The sequence below is a fragment of the Sciurus carolinensis genome, chromosome 6 (genome assembly GCF_902686445.1).
Source record: "Sciurus carolinensis chromosome 6, mSciCar1.2, whole genome shotgun sequence".
Taxonomy (NCBI): domain Eukaryota; kingdom Metazoa; phylum Chordata; class Mammalia; order Rodentia; family Sciuridae; genus Sciurus; species Sciurus carolinensis.
The window spans coordinates 107221857-107248247 of record NC_062218.1 but is presented as its reverse complement, the minus strand read 5'-3'; the positions used below and the strand labels follow the sequence as shown (position 1 = coordinate 107248247).

The window sequence follows — 26391 nt, the reverse complement described above, 5'->3', positions numbered from 1 at the left end:
GTTGTTAGCTCGTGGGGTTTGGTAGCGTGGGTGTTTAGGTATGGAGAATCAGTATTAGGCACCGAACGACGAACAAAAGCGGCTGCGTCTCCATAGAGCTCGCGAGAAGTTATAAACGATAGAGACAAGCGCAATATAAAATCGAAATATGACCAGAGTTTAAAGGTGAGGGACATAGCGCTGCGGAGGCCTAGAAGACAAATATGGCCAAGTGTGAGGTTTTCCCAAAGGAAATGATATTGTGCTGAGAGCAAAAGAAATGGTAGATGAAAGGAGGGTAAAGTGATGGTGATTGGGAGGAGGCATATTTGCAAACACCCAGTGAAGAAGGAAGAGTATTGCAAACAAGGGACTGAAATACAGGGAAGGGGAGTAGCATAATCTGGATGGGTAGGACCGTATCACGTGAATGGTGAATAAAAACTGCAGCCCGAATGCTTCTTCCCCCACCACTTTTTCCTTTTCTTCAATACCCTTATTTTCTTAGTGTGTATTGTTTTGTTTCCACTTACTGAAATTTAGGTTCCATTGGGGCAGAGATTTTTTTGTTAATTCCCAGTGAGCAGTGCCCTAATGTAGGTGCTCAACATTTCTTCTTGCTGAGTCAATCTTAAGTCTTAATTTCATTGCATTAAGAACATGTGATAAAGCCTTTACATATTGTAAGGGTCACTTTGTTATATGGAGAAGGCCGGGTATAAGAAAAGAAGTAGGGGAGATAAGCTGTTGCAATAATAGCCCAGGCAAGAGAGAGATGTGTTCTGCCCAGTATCACCTTAATGGAGAAACCTTTGTAACTACCCTGTCTAAAATAGCTGTGTCCAAAATCCCTTTTGTTTCTTACTATTTTGTTTTGCTTCCTTTTTGTTACTCTAACTAGGGTTTGAGCTTCACTAGGTGACTGGTTCAAAGCTGACTTTTTTTTCCTTGACATCTAGTATAGCAGGTGCTCAATAAATATGTTTAGTGAATTAATGAAGCTGGATAATGTGAATGGATAGGAAGACGAGGATGAACTTTAGAGATTTAGGATGGAAAGCTGACAGGATATGAGAATGAACTGGTGGTTGGGGTCCAGGGCACTTGGAGTTGCCAACTTATTGAATAGTCTTTAAGGTTAAAAGAAAAAAAGAAACCAAAAGAAGGAATGGGACATACTCCAGCACTCTGAATCTTCACCATGTTAATGGCTTACTTCTGTAGCAATCTGGGTCAGATTTTCTCTCCTGTTTGTGAGTTCCAGAAAAACAGCTGGAGTCTTTTGCAACTTTATATGACATCCAAGACCCACTCAAATGTGTTATAACCAATCCCTTCTAGTTTTTGTTTGTTGCCTTATGAGAAGGGAAATATGGTTTAGGGAAGGGCCATTAACTTTTTTATAGAAAATTTAGGCTCAGAGGTTGGTGAACCTGTGCAAGGTCCTCCACCGAGGATCCAACAATACTTGAATTCTAACAGGTCAAATGCTTGACAGTGTTGGGAAGGATGGAACTTCAAGTTCACCTCAAACCCATGACCTGTAGCTTGAAAAAACACAAGCAAACAGCATTTTAACGAGAACAGGAACTGGCATTTGCGTTTTAGCTATTTTGCTTACATTTCTCTTAGCTGTCCAGCTTATACCAAGTGTGCATACATTCATTCATCTGTTTATTAAGTGCTAGTGTGCTTCTGAATGCTGCAGTGCAGTGGGAGAGAGACGTGGTGGAAAAGAGGTTTGGAACTGAGAGACTAGGAGCAGACTGAATTGTAAACAATGGGATGATGTAACCCATCTTGCAGGATTTTAGTGAAGACTAAAGGGATAATGCCTAGAAAAGTGACTAGTTACCACCAAGACTGGCTAATAATTTATAGGGACAAAAGGAAAATGCAGAACCCCTTGTTAAAAGATTATTAAGGAAAAAAATTATCAAGAAGGCAACAGTAGAATACCAAACCAAGCACAGGACCCTTCTGAGCAAGCGACCCTCCTTGACTACGCAGGCTGCATGCCTGTAAAACCTACTCTGGCTAACAGTGCTTGACATATGGAGAGTGCTCAATAAGTGTTGATTATTAATGACCTAGGGTCCCTCCTCTAGTCCAAGATCTATTGGAAAAAGACATCTAACCCCAACATAACTGCATCAGAAAGAATGTGACAGATACTGAAGACAGTTGTGGGTGCCATTTCAGAATACACAATTTTAAAAAAAGAACATTGGCAATCTGGAGTATGTGAGAGTAGTTATGATTTTGTAAAATCACTGATGTCACTTAGACACCGAGGTGAAATTTGGATGAAAACTGTCAGTTTGCATTGTTAAACCTTTTGATGATTGTATTATACTCTAAAAACCATTTCTTCTTCAGTGGAAAGAACAAAGGCTTTTGAGTCAAACATATCTAATGATAAGAACCACTATTCACTTGGACATACCCTATTTCTGACACTATGCAAGATGTTTCCTGTGTATAATCCCATTAAATCCCCCCAACAGTCTTGGCAGGAAAGTATAATCATTAATCCTGTTTTTACAGATAAGGAAAGCAAGAATCAGAGAGGTCAGGTGACTATCCTAAGGTTACCCTGCTGGTTAGCAGCAGAGGCACAAACTAAGCTTTATCTGCATCCAGGATCATAACCCCTAAGTCAGACGCTGTGACAGGGATCGGCTGGGTGATTTTGGTCAGGTTATTTTTCCTGCTTTATTTTCTGGCTACTTCACAGAGTGCTAAGTTTCAGTGAGGCTGAAGTTTGTTTAGCCTTAGGTGAGTAAAATATGGCAAGCCTTTAGTAGAGTTATTCTGGAATTCCCCTTCTCTCCCCTTGAGCTAATGTCTGATATCTTAGAGTTAAATGGTTTTATCTTTATTGGAGAGCAATGTGTTAAAGACGACCCATGAAGTGCCTATAGTGAGATGGTAGTGAGTGGTACAGAAAAAGAGACTGCTCAGGACTTGAGGTTCTTGCTCCTCTTATAAAAGTATCAAGCATTTGTAAAAGGCTTAGCACCCATGTGGCAGATATGGGGCAACCATCCTATTGGTTTTCCTTGGTAGTTTTACTTTATAGCAGATATGGATGGGCAGGTTTCCCAGTGGAAGATGAAGACTTCATTAGGATAAAGGCATAGTTTTCTAACCATAGTCCTAAGATCCTCAGTGTCACAAAATAGGTAAAGGACCTGACTGACAACAAGTCCTACCCTCCAATGTCTGCAACATCCTGGGGACATTAGAACTCCATACTCTTGTCACTGTGAACTTAAAATACGTCAGCTGATCAGCTTTGCCCTTTGGCTACTCAGATATCTGATTTTAAAATGCTCAGATCTGAAAGGTTCCAGTAGCTGCACTTTGCCTAGCTCTAAAGCAGATGAGGAATGATTGTAGAATTTGCATGCTCTTGATAGCTTTTGTTCATTTTTGTGCAGGCAGAGATAATGTAATTGATTTTCAGCTCATTTTCCTTGTCCAGAGGTGGTCAGTAATGCCCAAGAAGAATACAGTTGGTACAGGTGTGATCAGATGATCAAGTCTCGTCTCTTTACACTGTACCTCTGATGTTTAGCACTGCCTTCGTTTGCTTGAAGGACTGGGAATGGGATGCTGAGATGAGATGGAATGACTCGTTCACATGTGCTTTCATTTCTTCTTCAGCAGGGAAGATTAAGATAGCTAAATAAAAACCTTTACAACTGTGCAGACTTCTGTCTTCCCTCTACCACCATTTCCACCCTTTGTAAAGTCATAAGGGAGCCCCCTCTGTTTCCGTGTGCCTTCTACTACTTCCCTCCCCAGATGCCCCTAAATCATGCAGACAATAAGGGCTGGTCTTTTGGAAATGGGGGCTACTTCCAGTTTTCTCCTCGTTTCTTTTTGTGAAGAAAGCATTTACACCTCAGATGGACAGGCTGGTATTTCTTTTGGAATGAAATCCTCATCCTCTTTCTAGGTCTTCTTCATTTCCCATTCCTGAAGTACGGAAAGAAAAGATGAATCAGTTTGTGCAAGTTCTAGTGTGTAGAATAAAAAATGTTTCACTGAACCTAATTATACAAAGATCTTCACTATCCTGGTCCTACTCAGTCTCTCTGTGATCCTGTGTAAGTCACTTGTCCATGCTGGTCTCTCTTGTTCCCTTATCCATTCTCAACATAGTAGCCAGAATGGGCTTTTAAAAATGTAATTTGTAAAAAATCTTGCTCATATCTGTCCAGTGGCTTTCCATTATGTCAAATAAAATCCAGGTCTTCACATAAAGGACTGGCTAACTGTAGCCCGTTGACCAAATCTGGCTTGTCATCCACTTTTGTATAACCCACCAGCTAAGAGTGCTTTCACACTTCTCAACAGGTGTTTGGAAAAAAAATTAAAAAGAGAACAGTTTCATGATAGGTAAAAATTCTATGAAATTCAAATTTCAGTGCCTGTAAATAAAATTTTATTGAGACATAGTCATGCTCTTCATTTGTTTAAATATTGTCTATGACTACCTTTGTGCTACAGTGACAGAGCTGAGTGGTTGTGAAACAGACCATAAGGTCCACAGAGGCTGAAGTACTTATTGCCTGACCTTTTACAGGCCAGTTTTCTGGCTTCTGGTCTCAGCAATATAGGTCCCAGCTGGTTCTTCTGCCATCTCATCTCCTAATGTTCACCCTCAGTTCCCTTCCTTGGAATCACTTGGATCTGCTCAATGTTTCTCCTATATGTCAAGCTTTTTTTCCCATATGAAGGACTTGGCAGTTGCCCTTTGCTTTCCTGAATCATCCTTCCCTCAAATCCCCACACAGTTCACTCCCTCATACTCTGTTCATTCCCTCAAAGAGCGCCATCCCCACCCCATCCCATCTTGTTTCCTCACTTGTGAAATGAGACCTTTTCTGTCTTTAGGCTCAGAAACCAGATGACTGAGCTTGTTAGAACTATATGTTATCAAATAGTGAAAGGGTTCTGAACAAGATTAGAGGGTTATCTCTTTTGAGGGAAGTACATGCATTATACTGCATGGCTGTACTAGTAATTTTCTGCCTTTCTCTCTAGTTAATGTTTTGGTCTGGGGTGAGGTTCCATATAAAGGGGAATACCAGATCTCTGATTTTGCTTAGCTGAACTTCTGGTGTACCTTTGCTTTCTGTAGCACCCTTCCTTGGTTGGAGGTTACAATGGATGGGCTCCTCTTCCTCAGCTCAGAAACACAGTTGACAGGAAGAGATTGCTCTGGAACATGGTTCTGGGGTTTATTTGCAACTTCCTGTTCATGACAAATAAAGAAAAAAAAAGTTAAATATGTGAGATCCAGTGCTGGCTACTTGTAGCCCACCTGCCTTTAAAAGAATAAGGGCACTTTGGGCTGGCTCCGTGTGGCTCTGTGGTAGAGAGCTCACCTCACGTGTGAAGCACTGGGTTTGATCCTCAGCACCACATAAAAATAAACAAAATAAAGGTATCGTGTCCATCCTCAACTAAAAAAAAATATTTAAAAGAAGAATAGGGGCACTTTAAAATAGAAGTCACTAGTAAACATGCCGACACTGAACAAAGTGAGAGGAGGAAGATACTAAGAGGACCTTGGAATAAAGACAGCGATAGCCAAAGTTACTGTACCCTCTGCACCAGGCATTGCATGGATTAGCTCATGCAACTTTTCAACAAGCCTCTGAAGTAGATACTATGATTAGTTATCCCATTTTACAGGTGAGAAAACTGGGAAGGTCAAGTTACTGTGCAGTATCAATAACTGGGATTAAAACTCCACAGCCCCACCTTTTTTGGGGTGGGTGGGAGGGGCGTTGAAGATTGAACCCAGAGCTGCATGCATGCTAAGTATTGTACTCTACCACTGAGCTCTACAGCCTTACTCTTAGCCTCTCTGGTATTCCTTCTTATTTTCTACACTACTATTACCCCTTATATTTTCCAGATAATTGCTTAATACTGTACTGGATGTAGTTACTAAAGTGTGACATCTTAACAGTCAAGCCTATAAAGAATTTAGAGAAGACTTCTATGTATCTTCAAAGGGTATCAGTAGGATCAAAAGTGGAGGGAAAAGCATTCTGGACCAGGCACATCAGGGAATGCCAGTGGGAGGAAGCAGCTGTGATGAATGAATCAGATCTAGCTCCTCTCAGCCTTCTGTGACTCTGACCCTTATGTTTTTCATTAATAAAATGAGGCTGGAAACGCCCCAGGGAGAGGCAGTGTAAGGGTGTAAGACAGCTTTAGCTTCAGATTCATGGGTGTGGTCTTCCTGACATTGTGACCTGGAACAACAACAATAATACAGCTTCCAGTGACAACTCATACTTATCAGACAAGTTATTTCATCTCTTTGAGTCTCAATATTGCATCCTGAAAGCTGGCAAGGCATTTATTATTCAACAAATATTATACTCCTACAATTATTCATACATTGTAAAGGGCCAGGGATGTGATGATAAACCAAGCATAGTTCATTTTTTTTTTTTACTGGGGATCAAATTTAGGGCCAAGCATTATACCACTAAGCTATACACCTCAGCCCCTAATTAATAATACAAATTAGTTAGGGGGAGACAGACATTATACAAATAAAGACATAAATACACACACACACACACACACACACACACAAATTGAGGTTAAGTGCTATGAGAAAAAATAGATGGGACTATTGGTAATTTAGACCAGTGGTTCCTAACTAGGGGTGATTTTGCCCTCCCAGGGGACACCTGGCATTTTTCGGGAGACACTTGGGGTCAGGTGCGAATGGCAGCCAATGGTGCAGGTTAGGAGTGCAGCTAAACATCCTAGAATGTACACAGCAGTCTCCTATGAAAGGAATTAATGGCTCCAATGTCTGTACTAATGAAGTTGAAAACCTTGAGAGAGTGGAGGTCAGGGAGGTCTCCCTGAGAAAGTCCTGCTGAAGATGACAGTATTGCCCCTGCTGAACTACTGGGAGTGTTAGAGATGATGGATGTCAAGCCCTGAGGACAGAGCCTTACACTGGAGACCCCAGGAGAGAGCATATGCCACAGTGATAGAGCAGAGTTCTGTCATCACACTTCCTGGATTTGGAACCCTGTGAGTAACACTTGAGCAAGTCATTCAAGACCTGTGTCCTTCAGTCTGTCAAATGGGGTTAATACATGTAATGCTACTTATAGGACTGCTGAGAAGATTAGAGTTATTCAGGTTAAGATAATATATTATTGATGGCAGTAGATCAACAGATTTGTGAGTCAATATGTGGTAGCTATTATTATCATCAATAACCCCAAGGCCTTTTCTAAGATCAACCTCAGGACAAAAGTCCAACTGTGGGGCTGCTTTGGAGGGAACAAACCAGAGAAACAGGAGAACTTGCTATAAGATTTCCCTTCTTAGCTGTGCCACAGTGGCATGTGCCCTCATCTTTCTGGGCCTCTGTTTTCTCATCTGGAAATGAGCATGATTCCTATCTCCAAAAAGAATCATAATGGAGAGATCTGCAGCATGTGAAGGGATTGAGGAGCAGCCGCCTACCCCCACGTAGATGGCAGGAGACTCACCCCACTCTTGTTCTTGCTGCTCATGGAGAGCCCCAGGGCTGGACCCCCTGCCAGGGACTGCTGCAAGCGCTCCTTCACAGCCACCAGCCTCAGCTCTAGGTCGATCCTGCGTTCCTCCTTTGCCCGACACTGAGCTTCCAGGGTGGCCACAGCTTCCTCCAGAGCCTTTAACTTTGCTCCTGAGTCCAAAGACACTGATGAGACACAGATGCGCCTGACCCAAAGCTCAGGGAGTCTGTCAGGGCCTCTGGCCCTAGTCTTTCCCTCTCAGAGGACTTTTGGCCTGGGCTGCTATGCTGAGTGTGTGATCTTTACCTGCCTAGTACCCATCTTCTGGAATCAACACCCTGATTTTCCACGGGAAAACCAATTCCCCCCTGTCATTTTCTGTAGTTCAAGTAGGGCCTACTCTACTTCTAGTTCAAGGGTTTGGCATATAACTTAGGTTGGCCCATAATCACCTCTCATCTTCTGGTCAGAGTAATTGGTTTAGGAGTCAGAGTTGGTTCAACCAGAGTGAATCCTGAGGTTTTGATGGTGCTTACAGGGAAGAGAAGCTTTGCAGGGATTGCTAAGAGGATTGGGTGAAGGTTGGAGCTGTGCAGCCACTGTGCCACCACAAGGGGGAGAGAATGAAACTAAAGTAGAAGAAGGCACAAATACAAGTTAGATAAGCTTCTTGGGGACATCAGTTAAGCCCCTAGACCTCACTGCACCTGATCTCTCAATTTTAAATTTATGTTTTTCTTCTTTTCATTTCTGTGCCAGTCTAACTTTGGTTTCTGTTATTTGCAAACAAGAATTGTAACACAGCTTTACACAGACCAAGGTTTCCAGTAGGGTTTTGCGCTTACTCAGTTTCATCCAAAAAACCTGTATTAGTTTTGTGCCAAGTATTGTGTTGGTTCTTACCAGGTTTAAAAATTAGTTCCATTCTTTGCCCTGAAGGAGGTGCACTGGAAAGGTTTACAGTGATGTTAAATAATTAGTTCATACCTTCCTTCAGTAAACATTTATTGAGTTCTTACTGTGTACAAGAAACTGTTGTAGACCCTTGGGATTTATCAGTGAACAGGCAAAAGATCTTTGCCTTATGGAGCTTATCTCTGTATGTATGTGTGATACAATAAATACAAATAATAAATAATCTGGTGTATTACAAAGTGATAGTGCTATTGAAAAAAACAGTTGAACAGAATAAGAATAGTCATCCTGTTTCAAATTCTGGTTCTGACTTTCAGAAAATTTTCCTTTCTGTTGAAACCGACTGCATTCCTGTGCCTCTCCCATTGATTCTGGTTCTTGGCTACATAGACTGTGTCTATACTTCAAACCAGGCTCCCGGGCAATCTGTGGATAAGCACCAGGGGCTCCTGAAATTGTTTGCAACATTTTGAATTGTGGTGTTTTTTTCTTAGGAAAGGTCTATAGGTTTTATCAGATTTTCATAGGGCTATATGATCTTGAACATGTTCTATAAGGACAGGACTTCTGTTCCTTCTAGCATGTGGAGAAACCTCAGGCTGAAAGCATGGTGAACTGAAGCCAGAGGAAGAATTTAAAGGAAACACAGCAGACTAGGGTGTGGAGACCAGAGTAGGCAAGGATTTCAGAAGAGGAGCCTGGGACCGTATCACTGTTCATCACTCCCAGCACGTGAACCAATGTCTCATATGTACCTATGAATGAATGAATGTGAGATTTTCAAAATGATCTCTTATTTCCTAAGTGCTAAGGTCACTTCTGTTTTTCATGCTTCTAAAGTCAGGTTGCATCCTTCTACATTAAGTGTACATGTTATTCTGATGCTTTTCCATTTTCTTCTCTCAAAGTGGTTATTAAACTGAAGGTGCTTCCTTTAATTAGAAGGAATTATGATGGTGATGATGAAGATGAGGAGGCAGGGGAGAAGAAGCACACCCCTCCTGGGTAGGCAACTAAACAACCTGTGCAAGAAACTTCCCCTTGTTGTGCCCAGGGAAGGTGCCAAGGATGAGCCACTCGTGGAGGCTGAGGATCACAACCACACAGGTACCTGGGCTGTTCCGAATGGCTTCCCGCAGCTCCCTCTTCTCCTGCCGGAGTGCCATCAGCTCTGTCCGGATTGTCTCTTTCTCTTTCTCCAGCTTCTCTTTTTCTACCAGGTATCTCCGGGCATCCTCCTCAGCTCGGTTCTTGCCATACTTGTATTGATTGGCACCTGAAGTGATTTGGGGAAGAAAAAGTTCCTCAGTTTTGAACTCTTTTGAGGTAGGTGGATGGTGTTAATTTCTCTCTCAGCCTCAACTCCTCCATCTATCAAACGGGAATATTTAGATCTATTCCTTTATGTATATTTAGTATGAACCTCCTAAGGAAATAAGGAACAGAGGGGAGGCAGCACAGCACCGGGACTAGAAGCAAGAATTTGCAACTCACAGACCAGGGTTTGCATTTGCATTCTCTCTTGCCCTTAGTGGTTGTGTGTCTTCAGGCAGAAGTGAATGGTGGTGCTTTTGTGCTTTTCCCCTGAGGTCTCAATTTCCTTATGTGTAAATAAGCATACTGATAACATTTACCTCATGGGGTGTGGAAAGATTTAAACAAAGTATTTAAAGAAAAGTATTTAGCACATTATCTGACAAATGGAGAGTGCTTAGTAATTGTTAGGTAATAATGATAGTAATATATAACAGAACCAATTTTGTAAGGTATAACACACTTTGGTTTTTAAAAGGGCATGCTTTATATGAGCCAACTCTCCAATATATATAAGATAGGGAGATAGCTATATATTACTAAAATTCATAGAGAATCCAGACTCTGGCTAAAGGCAGGCATTGCCCATTGTATTCCTAGGGGAAGAATGGGGAAAGGGAGGGTACCCAGTATTTCTACTGTAGGTTCAACATGATGGTGAACAATAACAACCAATAATCATGGCAATAATTAAATAAGCATTTACTATACGCTAGACACTTATATGCTAAGCCAATTACTTGCATTTACATTTAATCCTTATAAAATATACTTTTATAATTAGCTCTATTTATTTAGCTCTATTTATTACTCTGTTTTTTTTAGCTCTTTTATTGTTGAGGAAACTAAGACACAGAGATTAGGTTTCACAGCTAATGGTGACAGAGCTAAGTTAAACCTGTGTCTGTCTGACTCCAGGGTTCATGCCGTCTTTAACTCCACCCCATCCTGTTTGTCATGGAATAAGCTCCTCCTGCCTCCCCTTTTACCCTAACAGCTATAAATAAAGGAAAGGTGGGCTCTTCCATCTTTGTTAGAGTCGCATCCTTTAGCATGGCTCAATCTGTTATGCCCCCTGATTCAAAAGATAATTGTTTCCTGTGTTTTTTTTCCTATTAAATAAATTTCATTAGCAATTAATTTATAGCTGGCCCATCCCTCTTACAGAAACCCTATGCCTTGTCCATGCTAGATGTGTGGTGAGAACTACCTTTATACGTGTATTAGTGCACTTAAAGGTGTCCCATATTTCTCTGAGACTGTTCACTTTTCTTCCTCCTTTTACTCTCTACTCTTCAGCTTGTACAACCTTTATTGATCTATCTTCAAATTCACTGATTCTTAATTCTGCCAGTTCAAATCTACTGTTTTGCCCCTCTAGTGAGTTTTTCATTTCAGTTACTGTATTTCTCAGTTCCCTAATTTCCATTTGGTTCTTCTTTTTATAATTTCTATTTTATTATTGATGGTTTCAATTTGGCTAACACATTGTCAGCCCGCCCTCCTTTTCTTCCTCCCTCCCTCCCTCTCTTTTTTGGTATCAGGGATTGAACCCAGAGGCAATCTACCACTAAGTAATATCCCTAGTCTTTTCAAATTTAAGATAGGATCTTGCTAAGTTGCCAAGGCTAGCCTCAAAACTTGCAATCCTCCTGCCTCAGCCTCCCGGATCACTGGAATTACAGGCAAGTGCCACCAGGCTCAGCTTACCTTTATTTCTTTATGGCTTCCTTTAGTTCTTTGAATATATTTATAATGGCTCTTTTGAAATTTTTGTTAATTCTACATCTGCACCCTTTCACAGGCACTTTTTGTCACTTGCTTTGCTCCCTTCAAATGGGTCATGCTTTGATGATTCTTTACACGTCTCATAATTTTTTGTTGAAAACTGGTCACTTTAGTATATTATAGCATCTTTAGATATTGATTCTGCCTTCCTCTCAAAGATTGCTATTTGCTTAATGTTTTAGTAACTGGCTGGACTTTTAGCAACATGAAACCTCTGATATTGCTCCTCAGAGGACATAGCACTGGGCATGGGTATAGTCACCCTGGATGGTAATGGTTTTAGGAGGGCTCTCTCTTTCTCCCTAATATCTCCCTTAAGCTGTCTGCTTCTGTTGGTAACCTAACACCCAACTGTTAGGTTCTACTAATTGTTAGCTGATTATTGTTGTTGAAAATGCTCTGGGGCATAAATTGATCCATGGTTAATCCAATTAAATCCAGTCCTTTTATAGGATAGTTTTTGGGGCCAGTCTTTGAGGTTGCTCCTAATGCTGTTCTTAGCTGTCTCTGTGGTTCTCTCTGATCAACTAGCTGGCCTATGGTTTAATTTATTGCTCCCATGGAGCTCCTAGCTTCTTCTTAACTTGTTTACCACCAATCTCCATAGTGTTTGAGAGCACCTTTTGACTTGAACTTCATTATTCTGTGTTCCAACCAAAGTCAGTTCTTTTGTAAGAGAACTTTGGAGTTCTCTGTTCTTATGGCCCATCTTTTACTCTGGCCCAAATCCCTGAGACACTGTTCTAGATCTGGAGGTGGAAACATTGGTCTGTGTCATTTGAATGTTTTTCCTCTCCAAAACTCATGTTGAAACTTAATTGCCATTGTAATAGTATTAAAAAGTGGCACTGTCTCCCCAAAGTGGGACCTTTGAAAAATGATTAGGTCATGAGGGTTCCACCCTCATGGGTGGGATTAATGCTGCTATAAAAAGCCAAGTTTGTTGGCCCAGTGGGGCACAGCTGTAATCCCAGTGGCTCAAGAGGCTGAGGCAAGAGGATAGCAAGTTCAAAGCCAGCCTCAGCAGCTTAGCAAGGCCCTAAGCAACTCAGCAAGACCCTGTCTTTAAATAAAATACAAAAAAAAAAAAAGGAAAAAAAAAATAGGGCTGGTGGTTCAGCACTCCTGGATTCAATCCCTGGTACTGAAAAAAAAAAAAAAAAAAAAAAGAGTGGGGCAAGTTTTGTTTCTTTGTCTTTCCACCTTCTGCCATGTGATGATGCAGCAAGAATGCTCCTGCCAGATGCTGGTAACTTGATCTTGAACTTTCCAGTCTCTAGAACGTTGAGCCAATAAATCTCTTCTCATTATAAATTACCAGTTTCAGGTATTCTGCTTTAGGAGCACTAAGACAGCCTGCTTGTCTTCGAGTGACATTCCTTCCTTATGAGTAGGGTGCAGGATGGGGGCAGTGACCTCTGGTCTTCTCTGCTTGCCTCCCCCAGCCTGGAACCTCTGTCTAGGTGAGCTGGAAGGAGGGCACTCAGGTTCTAGTATTTGTGACCTGGCCCACATTGGGTAAAGCCTGTGCCCTCAAAGAGCTGGGTGGAGGAAGGGAACTCCCTATCTTTCTGCTGCACTCACTCGGAATTTAGCCTCTGCAACATGGAACTGAGCATGATGAGAAATGCTGGCAGCCTGTCCTTCCTGGGGAGATACTGTAGCTCTTTACTGGGAGCTGGGGGAACAGGGAGCCCAGCTTTCTCGTCCACACCTGCCTGGAGCAGACATTTTTTCATACTGAGCAGGGGGTGGGGGTGGAAGAGAGTTAAGGTATGGGTGTGGCTTAAATGCCACTCAATCTCTTACTGAGATTTAGCAAATTTTCTAAAATAGGTATTTATTCATTTGTTATATGCCCTTATAACAATTTCCAGAGACTTTAAATGATTGTTTTAATAATTTTCATCAGTTATAGTTGAGTTTTTGGGGGAGTGGGTCCACAGTTTCTCATGCTACCATTTTTCTCAATAATCATCTTGGCCTCCATAATTCTTACTTTCTGATATTCATGCCCTTTTGTGGTTCCCTCCCACACTAAGCAGGGCTGAGCTGTGTAATATTAGGATATTGCAGAAATGACAGACTATGACTTCAAAAGGTAGGTGATAAAAGACATGCATTATCTGCTTGCTGCTCCCTCTTAGGCTGCTTGCTTAGGGGGAAGCCAATTGTCACATCATGAGGACTTGCAATCCTATGGAGTGGTCCCCATGGCAAAGAACTGAGGCCTCCTTCTAACACCAGCACAAACTTGCCTGGTATGTGAGTAAGCCACGTTAGAAGCAGATCTTCCAGCCCGGCAAGCCTTCAGATGACTTCAGGTGATGGGCCGATATCTTGACTGCAACCTCATGAGAGGTCCTCAGTCAAGACTGCATAACTAATAAGCTCAGGATTCCCAAACAGCAGAAACTGTGGCATAACACATGCTCACTATTTCGAACCATTAAATTTTGTGTATTTTGTTATGTTGCAATAGGTAATTAATACATGATGTTGGGCAAGTTTCTTTGGCTACAGACTAAATATGAGCCTTCAAAATTCATATTTGGAGGTGGGTCTTTTTTGTGTGTGACTAGGTCATGAGACTGGGGCCTTCATAAATGGGATTAGTGCATTTACAAGAGACCCCAGCAAGTGAAAAAATGGCTACCTGTGAAGCAAGAAATGAACCCTCACAAACGACAAATCTGCTGGCACTTTGGAATTCCCAACCTCCAAACTGTGAGAAATAAATTTCTATTATTTATAAGTCACTGTTTCTGGTATTTTGTTATAGTAGCCTAAGTGGGCCAAGACACTTCTCTTTTTTACGTTCTTCAGTTTTTTATCTGAAAAGCAATGTTGTTGGACTACCTCAGTGGTTTCCCACCACCCTTTAAGGAACCCTGTGACTTCACAGTGATGGCTAACACTGATAGCAAGGGCTTCAACAAGAGTAACTCCACTTTTTATGTCTCTTTTATAAATTGGTCTTTCTGCTTATTTCAGTTTTCCATTTCAAAATGGGCTTTTCATTAGGTCCTATATTTCCAGTGCCTATGAGTAGCATGTGAAGAATATTATACAACATTCCTTTAGTTGTTTAGTGAGGGAACTCAGAACATGCTTTTTTCTTCCCTTCCTTCCTTCCTTTCTCCCTCCCTCCCTCCCTTTCTTTCTCTCTTCTTCTCTCCCTCCCTTCCTCTCTTCCTTCCTTATGGAATCCAGGACCTCAGGCATGTGAGGCAAGTGTTGTAGCACTGAGCTACATCCCTAGCTCAGAGAGGGAATTCAGACCCAGAGATGAGAAAGGACTTTTCCAATCTGTCTTCCAAAGAAGACAGATCACCCAACTCCCAGGAGGGAGGACCTACACTAATGGAGCTATAGTATAGAAAAGTTTTTTTTTTAAATAAGTCTTCAAAAAGCAAAAAATAGAACTTGACTTTGTTCAGGTGCAAAGGAAGAAAAGTAAAGGAAGGAAGAAAAAACTCTTGGATTAGGCTGTCCTACAGGAAGCCGGGCTTCTCATAGCAATAGTTCACACAGGAGCAGAGGTTAGCGTTGGAAATCAGACAGAACTAAAAAGAGTCATCTGATGTACTTAGTTACCATTGTGCAGTGTGGCAATCAAGCAATTCACTGACACCCACAGCAAGCTAGGTGGAACTCGGCCTGGACAGAGTAGTTGTGGCTGTCATGGCAGCCCCCTTCAGGTTGTGTGGAGGGATTTAGTTCTCCACTCAGTATCACACATCAGAAATCATAAATTTATTAGCTCTGAAACAGATACAGCTTGAAGATGACCTCTCTCATTGTCCCTCTCTCTATGTGTGTGTATATATATATATATATATATATATATATATATATATATGCATACACATATACAAAACATTCAGTGTTAAAATTTTTAACAATTAATTGTTAGCATTACTAAAACTTCACATAAAGCCTAGATTTCTGGATTTTTGAACAATCAGTAAATCTGGCAATAGAGGCTGGCACTTCTGTGTGGGGCCCACTGAAGTGAGCTAGTGGTTACCTCTAGAGTTGGGCCCTGAGTGCTCCAGTTTCCCAGAGTGCTACTCCCAGTCATTTTCCCTCTGAGGCTACCTGATAGCTTCCCCTTTTCGCAGTGCATGTGTTGCTGCAGTGCTGGGGATGAACCCAGGGCCTTGTGCATGCTAGGCAAGTGCTCTACCACTGAGCTACACCTTTAGCCCCTGTTACTTTTTCTAGGGCATTTTCTCATGACCGACTTTACTCATTTATTGACCTTCCTGACCCTGGAGTAATCTGATTTTAAGACCCGTGAGTAGGCTGCTTCCCTTCCCTCCCCCTGCTTAGCAGGGAAGGCCCACACAGAACTCACTGGAGGCATGGCGCTTGACCTTGACCTGTGGATCCACTCGATGGGACTTCTCACTGCAAGAGGAGGCATGGCGTTTCACCTGGGCTCCAGTGGGGCGCTCAGGCTCCTCATCCTAAATGGGAGATGGAAATGGTTAAGTGCAGAAGGCTTAGACAGCACTGCAGGGTGGGTTCTGTCCTTGCTGGGTGTGTGCACACTAGCAGGACCTCTGAGATCTTAGCCTTACATTTTGAGATCTGTGTAGTACTCAACAGTTTATAAACCACTTTCCCTGGTGGTATATCATTTGAATCTCCTACCCATCAGAGGCAGCAGAAGGCAATTCTAAACTGGAGTACCTGTGAGAGGAGAACTAGGAAGTCTGAAGAGAATGTGGGTAGCTATGAATGAATTATCCTCACATTATTTGGAAGATTCCTTCTAATTTTCTGAATTGCTAATGCAGAGTCTTCCCTAAAAAAATATATAACGAATGAAATCAGCCAATAGTAGAAGTGACATAACTTATTAGACTGGCTATCCATCTGTACATTAAGGGTATTATGAATGCTCAAAATACAGTCAAAACTCAGGAAACCCTAGTCAATTATGATAATACTGTTATGTAATAATCATATTGATAACAACCGTACTATTTACTCCTCTTTTCAAAACTTTTCAATGTGTGGGTACTGTGATAAATTTTGTTACATAAAATATCTCGGGCTGGGAATATAGCTCAGTAGGTAGAGTGCTTGCCTCACATGCCCTGGGTTCAATCCCTAGTACCAAAAAGAAAAATAAAAACAATAACAACAACAACAAAAAAACCCAAACAACAACAAAAACCCAAAAAACAAACAAAAGAAAAAAAACCAAAAACTCACTTAATTCTTGAAATAGTCCTAGAAGGTAGGCTTTTCATGCCCTCATAGGGTTGGAGGTGAGGGCCAGAGAAGCAAACCCAAGGTACTCAGCCTCAGCCCTGATTCTGACCCCAGCATTCCTGTCAGAAGTAGTAAACCGCCTCACTACTAGCTGCTCTGCAACTGAGAAAAACCTCAAGCTTGATCCAGTGGTTCACCTGAGTCTGAAGAAAGACCATGAACAGAAAGATGACTGGAGAAGTTTCTAGAAAAGGGAGTCCTGGACGTGAGAGCTCAGAGTACCGTCCATTGCTGTCCATGGCAGGGCCTGGCCTGCAGACATGGTATCCTTGGCTGTCAATCCCCTTTCTCTCTCTGGCTCCCTCTGCCCACCCCAAATGTGGTCGTCTTCTGGCTCTTCCACAGGAGAAGGCACAGGGCGTGCTGCCACCAGCATTCTGGGACATGTGACAGGTACTGAGAACTTGTGTTCAGTTAATGAGCTGACTCCTCCTTGGTTTTGTGAGCAAAACAAGGGGACAGCCCTGAGAACTGAAGTCTAGACTGCAGAGGCCTCCAGGTGAAGGCCTTGCGGGTGGCCAGCATCCACCCCTGACCATATGGAATGAGCAACTCAGTTCAGAGTGGTAAGCAGGGGAGGAGAGTGCAGCCCATTGCTCAAACTGGACATAGTGCCTTACTTTTCTGGAGTGGTTAGCAGTCTACAGAACTCCTTTTCCTTCCTGACCCAGGACTCTTTCCATTGCACCACCTGGACCTCTGAGTCATCATCTGTGAGAAGATGGCAATCCTCTTTGAACTGCCAGTTAAATGAAAATCATTTCTCTGAAGCAAAGGATAAAAGGGCCACTGAGTGGAAGAAAAGAATGGAAGAAATGACCTTTATTATGTTCCCAGGCAGCCAACCCAAAGGACCATACCTGCATTTTTTCATAAGGAACATCATCATAGACTCGAGGCTCAGGCCACTGATCCTGGCAGGATCTTGCATATCTAGAAAATCAAAGGTATGACAATGATGACAACAGTTTGTGGTTTATAGTGCTTTCCTGTCATTTGATTCTGGCAGCAGCTCTTAATGTGGGTCAGAATATCATGTGTTGTGTGAGTGTTTCCTGAATAGGGACCCACATGATTCTCACAATAGCCCAGAGGGCAGGCGATTCATCAATGCCTTTCTGTAAGTCAGGAAACAGGAGATCCAAAATGGCAAGCAACCAGCCCACACTTCCACAGTTAGTGGTGACAAAGCTGGGACTCAAACCCAGAGCTTCCAATGCTTAACATGCCACATGTCCACCTGCACACTCAAGGTTGTGACAGTTTAAGGTCCAGTGGCATGAAGGCAGAGCCCAGTACTTCCCCACTTTTGCTCATTCCACCCACAGCTTGCCTTGACCCTGGGCTACTTCCCTCAGCCAGCTCCTTCTCCCATCCTACAAGAGGAGGACACCTACTCTAGCTTCCCAAGGAAGCAGAGTCTTCCCAAGCTCTTCCTCCCTTTCCTTTCAGTGCCCAAGGCTAGATACAGAGACTCTGAGATTGAGCTGAGACAGGAAAGGTCATGGACAGATGTGTGCTGAGGGACTGGCCCTTACAGGAAAGAGTTGCGCCCAGCACTGACAATGCTGGTTAAGGTCTCCACGTCCACGTAGTCATAGTGCAGTGCTTCTGGAGTGACTTTGGAGCCCATCTCCACCAGCAGCAGCCCAAGCCAGCGACCCATGTCCTCTGAACAGCTTGCCTGGGGGAGAGGAGGGACAGTGGAGTTCATTTTCACACTGTCGGGCCTTCTGGCTTCCTGCTCACTTCAGCCAAACCCACAAATATTTATAAGTGCCTATTGTGTGCCCAGTTCTTAGGAACCAAAGAGGAATAAGACTCAGGGTCTATGCACAACCACTTGGATAAAAAAAAAAAAAACATTTAGGTGTTCCCTGAAAATTTTGAAAAATATTTACTTTTTTATTAGAGGAAGCAATTGCTTATATAACTCAATTTTTACTTGTGTTGTAATTGCCAAATATTACAGTACTGTATGGGAAACCTCCCATAAGTTGCTGATTACCTAAACACATACTTAATTTTCATTTAAAAAGTATTGTTAGTTGGGCAACATGGTGCAAGCCTGTAATTCCAGTCACTCAGGAGGCTGAGGAGGAAGGATCGCAAGTTCAAAGCAGGCCTCAGCAACTTAGCGAGGCACTTAGAAACTCAGTGAGACTCTGTCACTAACTAAAAAATAAAAAAAGGGCTAGGGATGTGGCTTAGTGATTAAGCACCCCTGGGTTCAATCCCCAGTACCAAAAGAAAAAAAAAAAAAAAAAAAAAGCAAAGTTACAAAGTCAACTTAGCTTGCAGATAATAAAACTGAATAAAGGAAGTATGCTTTGTGCTAGAAAGTTCTGTGTATAAGTTAAAGAAATGAGTCTATATGAAACTATCAGAAATAAAAGCAAGTTACAGAGGCAACATTTCTTGAAATTTAAGAACTGAGAGATGCAGTGGATACTAGGCAAAGAGAACAAGATCAAGAGGTTGAGTTTTAGTTTTAGGACAAGACCAAGAGGTCACTGATCCTCTTTGGGGCCCTAGACAAAGCATTAGACTGCTCTGGCTTAATTTTCCTTACCTATAATATGAGAAGGTAGGTATTTAAATTTTCTTCCACTGTCAACATTTTAAATTTTAAACAGATAGGATTCTGAGAGTCAATGTGTTTTGCATGATCTCATGGCGGAACTCAGTGCTAGTGGTAGGAAGCACAATGAATAAATGAAATAAATTCACATTTCATTCATTCATTTGTGCAATAAATGTTTATTGAGCACACAGTATATGCCAGACATCATGCAGGGCTCTAGAAAAATAAAAGTAGTCATGGTTACTGCTTTTGTGGAATTTAAAAATTTTAACTCAATATAGACAAAATCTTCCTAGAAATTTGAGTTCCTTAATGAGAAGAGTAGGCTACTTTGAAGAGCAGTGGTTTATCTGAAGTGGACTTCTAGGAAGCTTTCAGAGAAAACTCTAAAATCAGATTGGGGTTACACCAGATGAAATGCCTTTCAGATTTGGGATTTTAAGGTCAAGGAGAATAAACATACTTTGGTTCTAGGGCTGTCAGAATTAGAATTAAAAACGGAGTGCTCTGTTAAATTTGAATTTCGGATGAACAAATAATTTTTTAGTATAGGTATGTCCAAAATTTAGTATGTCACACATAATATACAATATAGTATAGATATACATGTATTAAATACATGGTTTACTGTGCACCTGGAGCTGGCATTTGAGTGAGTGGCCTGTGTTTTCTTGCAAGCCTGCTGGGTCACTGACAGCAGCATTTACTTTCCTCTCCCAGGCCCCGCAATGTCTTTGGGTAAGTTCATGCCAAAAACAAGACTCCTTGGCCCAGAGTCCCACCACAAGGCCCACCGGACTCTCTCCTCTTACCTCCAGGATGGCCACCTCCTGCCGGTTACGCAGGATCCTGAAGGCAAATGGGTGTCTGGGCCCAAAGCCCGGGGCCACCTCACAGCCGCGGAGGGCGATTGCGTTCACGTGGGTGCGCAGGTCCGCACGGTCCTTGTGGAAATACAATGTGTTGCATTTGAGGCGGCACCACCGTTCCTTCCAGCCCTGGTTCACCAGCACGTGCAGATAACCTGAGAGGAGGAGACAGAGGTGTCTTGATGTCCCCACGACCCGGTCTTGGACAAACCCCAGGTGCGGGGTGCAAATTGGGTGCATGGGCCACTGCCCAGGACAGAGCGCTCGTGCAACCCTTGCACTTGCTGGAAAGGAGGTCTCTGCGTTCTTTCGGATCAGCTCACTTGCCTGGCCTGCCATCCTAGGCATCCTCTTCTCTGAGTTTCAGTTTCCTGTCTGTGAAATGGGCACTGATAATCCCATTCAGACATCGCTGCACAGCCTTGGGACCACACTAAGTGTGGTGAAAAGGGCAGGAGCTGCTCTATATGTTGTATAAAAGACAGTCTCCCTCTTGCCTCTCCTCCCTTCCCAAATCCAGAATTTACCCAAAGGTGGAAAATAACGGATGGTGCTGACACCTAGTGTCAGAGTGTGGGAACAAAACCAGCTGGCCAAGGGAAAGAATTATAAAATTTACATCAAGGCCCAGATTGCTACACAGTCCACAGGTGGGGTTAGATTCCCTCTTAACCAATAGATTAAAATTTATTATTATTTTACCATAACAAGATGGACTCACTGGTTACAAAATTCTTTTTTTTTTTTTTCTTTTTTTACAAAATATTTCTTTATAGTCATGTTTTCTCATACTATTTTTTTTTTCTTTAGGGGCAGAAGAATATTACTGCATATTCAAATAGCTTATTTTCTTTTTGTTGTTCCAGAGATCAAACCCAGGATCTCATGCATGCTGGGCAGGGGCTCTGCCTCTGAGCTACTCCCATCCAGCCTCTCAAAATAGATAATTTTCTATTGGATTCCAGGATATGGAATGCTGCATTTATATGAAAAAATGTTTTCCCTCCTAAAGCCCTTTTCTCTCACACAGAATGCATTTATTTTGAAAAGTACTTAAATATTTTTAATCTAACTCTCTTTATGAGACTGGTTTGCAACTTACATACCTTGTGTGTTATATGCTATGAAACATTACTCCCCTCTCATTATAGAGGACGAAGCTGAGAAACTGAGGCCCCAAGATGGGCAGCAATGTGGGCTAAGATCACAGGAGTACAGAAATATGGGGGTCAGCTGACCTTTCCTTTCACTGAGTGTCAGGGCCTCATAGGAGCCAGGTGATGGCAGGTTGTGGATACTGAAGAAGTGGGGTTTAACTGTGCAGAAGGCTGGAATTCTCTCCCCTGCCCTGGGAGCCAGAGAGATGAGGCAGGAAGGGTCTCCTGGCTTCAGCCTGGGTGCATGAAGGCCCCTGCTCTCCACATCCGTACTCACCACAGCATGGGACCTCCTCCTCTGCAGAGGAGGTCTGCAGGTCCTCGGCCGACGCTTTTTTCTTGGAGAAGCTGATGATGCGGGTGATCTTGCGGCCTGCAGCTCTGCTCACAGAGCCCTTCAGCTCTGCCAGGCTGCTCTTCTTCCCTTTGCCTATTGCAGCAGAGATGGGTCAGGGGAGAAGGAGCCCCATGTCCCAGTTCCATCCATCCCTGGCTTCCCAGCAGCCCTTTCAGCCTGCACACAGGGACTAGCATGCAATTCCAGGTATGACAGTCCAAGTCATTTAACCCAGGTCTTCAGGACTGGCTCTGCCACTGTGTACCCACAGCTAAGGCCCCTCCCAGCTCTGGCAGCAGTCTTCAGCCTGACCTGGCGGAGGCTCCTACCATGTTCGCAGGTCTCCCGGCGGCTGAGGGTGGAAGCGTTGTCACCCATGCCTAGGCTGTCAGAGTCTGAGGTCTGTTTTTCTTGGGACAGCCTCTGAGGAGGGACACAGACAGCCTCACATCAGAGGGGACACTCAGAAGTGTTCTTTTATCACTTCAGTCTTCCCCCAAGCCCCCACACATGATAATTAGTTAAGGAACACTGTAATGTACCTGATACACTGTGCCAGGTATGGGGAGGACAATGACGACTTACTCATGTCGTGCCTTGTTTTATAGTCTATCAGGGATGAGGCGATTAGTCATCACACATTGACAGCAGTATCCTAAGAGTTTGACTGTATCTGGCAGGTGACAGAAGCTGGGAGTGAATGTAAGTGGTATGCTAATGTAATCCAGTGGTATTGTGGGGATGGACAAGAAGGGTGAGACCGAATGCAAAAGAGCCTATGGAGAGCACATCATTCCTGGTCTAGATGAGACTCCAGAAGGGGATGAGCCAACATGACAGTAGGGATGACAGAAAAAGGGATGAACCAGCAGACATCTTGGACAGGACCTGGTTGAGACAGGACCTGGTGACCAACAGGAGTCCAATATGATCCTAGCTTTGATGAGACAATGATAAGGACACACACACACACACGTTAACTTCATTGCTAGCCAACATTATTTTTACTCATACCAACTCCACACCAATCATACATTCATTGATTTATTCATACAAGGTGAAGGCAGCCTGGGAGGTAGAGCAGAGTAGTTAGACAGACCTTGGAAGAAATTCTGACCCTGTTCTCATTTATTAGTTGGGCAAATGTGGGAAAATCCTTTCATCTTCCCTGGGTTGGTTTTCTCATCTTCAGAAGGCAGCTGTGAGGCCCCGGAGAGCTGGCCCACGTGAAGCTATGAGGTCAGCAGGTGGTATCATTTCTAACACCTGCACGAGGTGCTGTCCTCTTGCTTCAAGAAGTTAAACCATGCCAGCAAGGCTTGGGACAGGGTTAAAATGATACCCACTCATGTGAGAGCAGAATTACAGAGCTGAGGTCCCTACTGAGGGTCCCCCAAATCAGGTCAGGGTGCTTTGTGATAAGCCCGGTCCTAGGAAGCAGGGAGGACAGGAGAGGTCATGGGCTCTCCTGTTTCCATAGGGGTGGAAAAATAGCAACTGCCAGAAATGGGGTAGCACTGTTCAAGTTGTCTCTATAAATTGTGAAACAGAAGCTGTGGCTCTATTTGTTCTGCAGAGGTGTACAGACAGCAAGCTTTCCATCAAGGCAGAGAGCAAATACCAAGCAATGCCTCGAGCACTTTGGGATTAACTCAGAGATGATGACATTTCAACCCCACTAACACCACATCCTCAGCCCCATTCCCACCCCAAATACCACCGTAAGCGTTACCCTCCCCCAGTGAGCTTGGCTGCAGGAAAACTCGACTACACAAGCTCACCTCTATACATTCTGTGAACTGCAGCACAACATGCACCCACAAATGCGTTCTCTCTCTCTCTCTCTCTCTCTCTCTCTCTCTCTCTCGCAATCAACATGCTTTCCTTTAGACTCCTCTACTGACAAAGACTAAGTGAGGGCAGGGTTGAACTTCTCCACCAGCATTCACTACACATCAGAGACCTGGCCCTTCATAACTGTCACCTGATCCCACACTGGTGCTTCTGCTGTCCCCTCCCTTGACCCTCCCCACCCCCGCTTCAGTAACATCTTGCTTATGCTTTAAGGCTCACCATAAGCACCATCTTCCCTACTCCTCCTGTTCCTCCAGTCAGTCCCCCTCTCTGTCACTGTTCAGGACCACTCTAGGCTGACAAACTCCCCCTGCTTTCTGAATTCCATGTGTCCTTCTGTACTAGCCTGCTCCCTCTGTTTGGAATGCCTTTCTCTTCCCCTTTCTTGCTAACTTTTTATCCTCATGTGAACAGTGACTTCCGCGGGGAAGCTTCCTATACCTCTGAGACAGGAGCAGGCCCCCATCACACACTCCCAGGGAACCTGGTACCTTCCTTCCTAGCACTTCCATGGCTTGGCATTTGTAAGTCTTTGTGATTATTTGACTCATGGCTGCTTGTTCACTGCCTGTAAGTACTGTGAGAGCAGGGGTGGTACCTGTTTTTCTCAGCACTGCATTATAGGGCCCCCACAGTTCCTGGTATGGGCAGATCCGTATCAACTACTTGTCTGGTGGATGCTCCGGATACTTCACTGAAATGGCAGAGTCCTCCAGACTATCTGACTTTAAACCCTAGTTCTCTCTCTTTCTTCCTTCCTTCCTTTCTTTCCTTTTCCTTTCCCTTTCCTTCCCTTCCCTTTTCCTTCCTTCCTTCCCCTTCCTTCCTCCTTCCCTCCCTCCCCCCCTTCCTCTCCTTCTTTCCTTCTTCTCTGTACTGAGGATTGAATCCAGGGCCACTCTGACCATTGAGCTATATACCCCACCCTTCCTTTTTATAAATTTTCGAGACAGAGTCTCATTAAGTTTCTGAGGCTGGCCTCAAACTTATGATTCTCCTGCCTCAGACTCCTGAGCTGCAGGGATTACAGGTGTGCACCACTAAACCCAGCTTCTGTTTCTTATTTACTATGTGATGTTGGATAAATCTTTCCATGCCACAGTTTTCTCATCTGAAAATGTACCTACTCCAAAAGTTACAGAAATTAAATTAGTTAATACATATAAAACACTTGAAACAATGCTGCACACCCAGTTATAGTCTATAAATACTAGCCTTTGTTACATTCTTTAAGACCTATGTATGTGGAGCTTAAATCTTCCCATAGGCTACAATGTCCTTAAGGGAATGATCTGGGTCTGAGTCCCTTTGTTACCTACAGTACCTGGCAAAGGGTAGGCACTGGGACATATCTGCCCAAGTCCTGACCAACTGACCAATGACCACTTCACCCATGTTCCAAGCAGGCATCTTTCTTTTCTGGTAGATATATACCAACTTATTTTTCATGATATAGTTCAGATGTGACCTCCTCCTGTCTAGACAGGGTGAGCTGCACCCTCCTGTGCTCTTACTACACCTTGGACATAGACACTCATTTATTTGTGCATTCATGAGTTCAGTAGACATTTATTGAGCACCTACTGCTGGGCATGCATTGCTTGAATGACACCATCAGCAGGGACCTGGCTTCACCACCAGCCTGTGATTTCCACTGGCGTGAGGTCCATGCCGAATGCCCGCTGCGTTCTGACCAGGAGGAGCTTAGTAGAGACAGACGTACCTTGTCCAGGTCCAGCTTGCACAGGAGCACTGGGGATCTGGGGACCTCCATACTCTCAGCTCCCCCAATTGGCTTGCTGACCTCACGGATGACCTATGGAGAGGACACATAGCTGGGAACAGATGGGCAGGGAAGCTCTGGAGGTAAAAGGGTGACTGGGGTTTGTGAGTCAGGGCTGTCAGCAGATGGGTGGACACAGACACCTGCATGAGCATGGGGTATGTCAGGGTTGGAAAAGGCTTCCTCTTGTATCTGTCCCTTGGACTAAAAGGATACAGGGCTGGGCACCAAGAGGCTTGGTTTCTAGATCTGACTTCACTGCTGATTAGTTTTGTGTCTTGAAAGAGCTGTTTATGCCAGGCACGGTGGTGTGTACCTGTAATATCAGTCACTTGCAAGGCTGAGGCAGGAGAATGGCAAGTTCAAAGCCAGCCTCAGCAACTTGGTGAGGCCTTGAGCAACTTAGCGAGACCCTGTCTCAAAATAAAACATGAAAAGGGGCTGGGGAAGTGGCTCAGTGGTTGAGTCCCCCGAGTTCAATCCCTGGTACCAAAAGAAAAGAAAAAGAAAAAAAAAACTCTGGGCCTCTATCTCCACATCTGTAACATGACAACACTGGTCCTCTCCTGGGGTTGCAGACAGTGAGACTGTGGATGTGAGGGATGATGTGAACCAGAAAGCCTCGAGGGGCAAGGGTCTGCTTTGGTGACCACGGAGGGCAGCTGGGGTCATCATCTCCACCAGCGATGCAGAGACAGACTCACTCCTCATTCAAGGCCTCAGCAATGAGCATGCAGATGGCAACATAATGACAGCCACCATTTAATGCTAACCCATCAGGCACTTTATCCCCACAGTAACCAGTGATCCCCAAGATGCAGGTTAGGACGATGAGGCTGAAGAGGTGAAGCCACCTGTTAGGTAGCAGCAGAGTCAGAAACCAAAAGCAAGCAGTATGAGTCAGTCTTGTCAGCAGAGTATTCTGGGGAAGAGCTATTATTATTTTCTGAAATTTATGTTCTGGATCAG

The 26391-nt window shown here is 43.6% G+C and overlaps 1 protein-coding gene across 2 annotated transcripts in view; it reads right to left on the bottom strand.

The window, feature by feature from the left end:
- Positions 1-3389: 3389 nt before the first annotated feature.
- The window catches only part of Afap1l1 (actin filament associated protein 1 like 1), a 61404-nt gene continuing 38402 nt past the window's right edge, over positions 3390-26391 (bottom strand). The window contains exons 9-19 of one of the 2 annotated variants that reach the window (XM_047556919.1): positions 25363-25455; positions 22115-22208; positions 21726-21878; positions 20235-20446; positions 18377-18522; positions 17699-17771; positions 15913-16024; positions 9562-9726; positions 7527-7720; positions 5117-5245; positions 3390-3963 (exon numbers count right to left, since the gene is read on the bottom strand). In XM_047556919.1, coding sequence (XP_047412875.1) covers positions 3940-3963; positions 5117-5245; positions 7527-7720; positions 9562-9726; positions 15913-16024; positions 17699-17771; positions 18377-18522; positions 20235-20446; positions 21726-21878; positions 22115-22208; positions 25363-25455 — 1395 coding nt within the window. In that variant the 3' untranslated portion in view covers positions 3390-3939. The remainder of the gene's footprint in view (positions 3964-5116; positions 5246-7526; positions 7721-9561; positions 9727-15912; positions 16025-17698; positions 17772-18376; positions 18523-20234; positions 20447-21725; positions 21879-22114; positions 22209-25362; positions 25456-26391) is intronic. The other variant, XM_047556920.1, reaches the window with a different exon arrangement.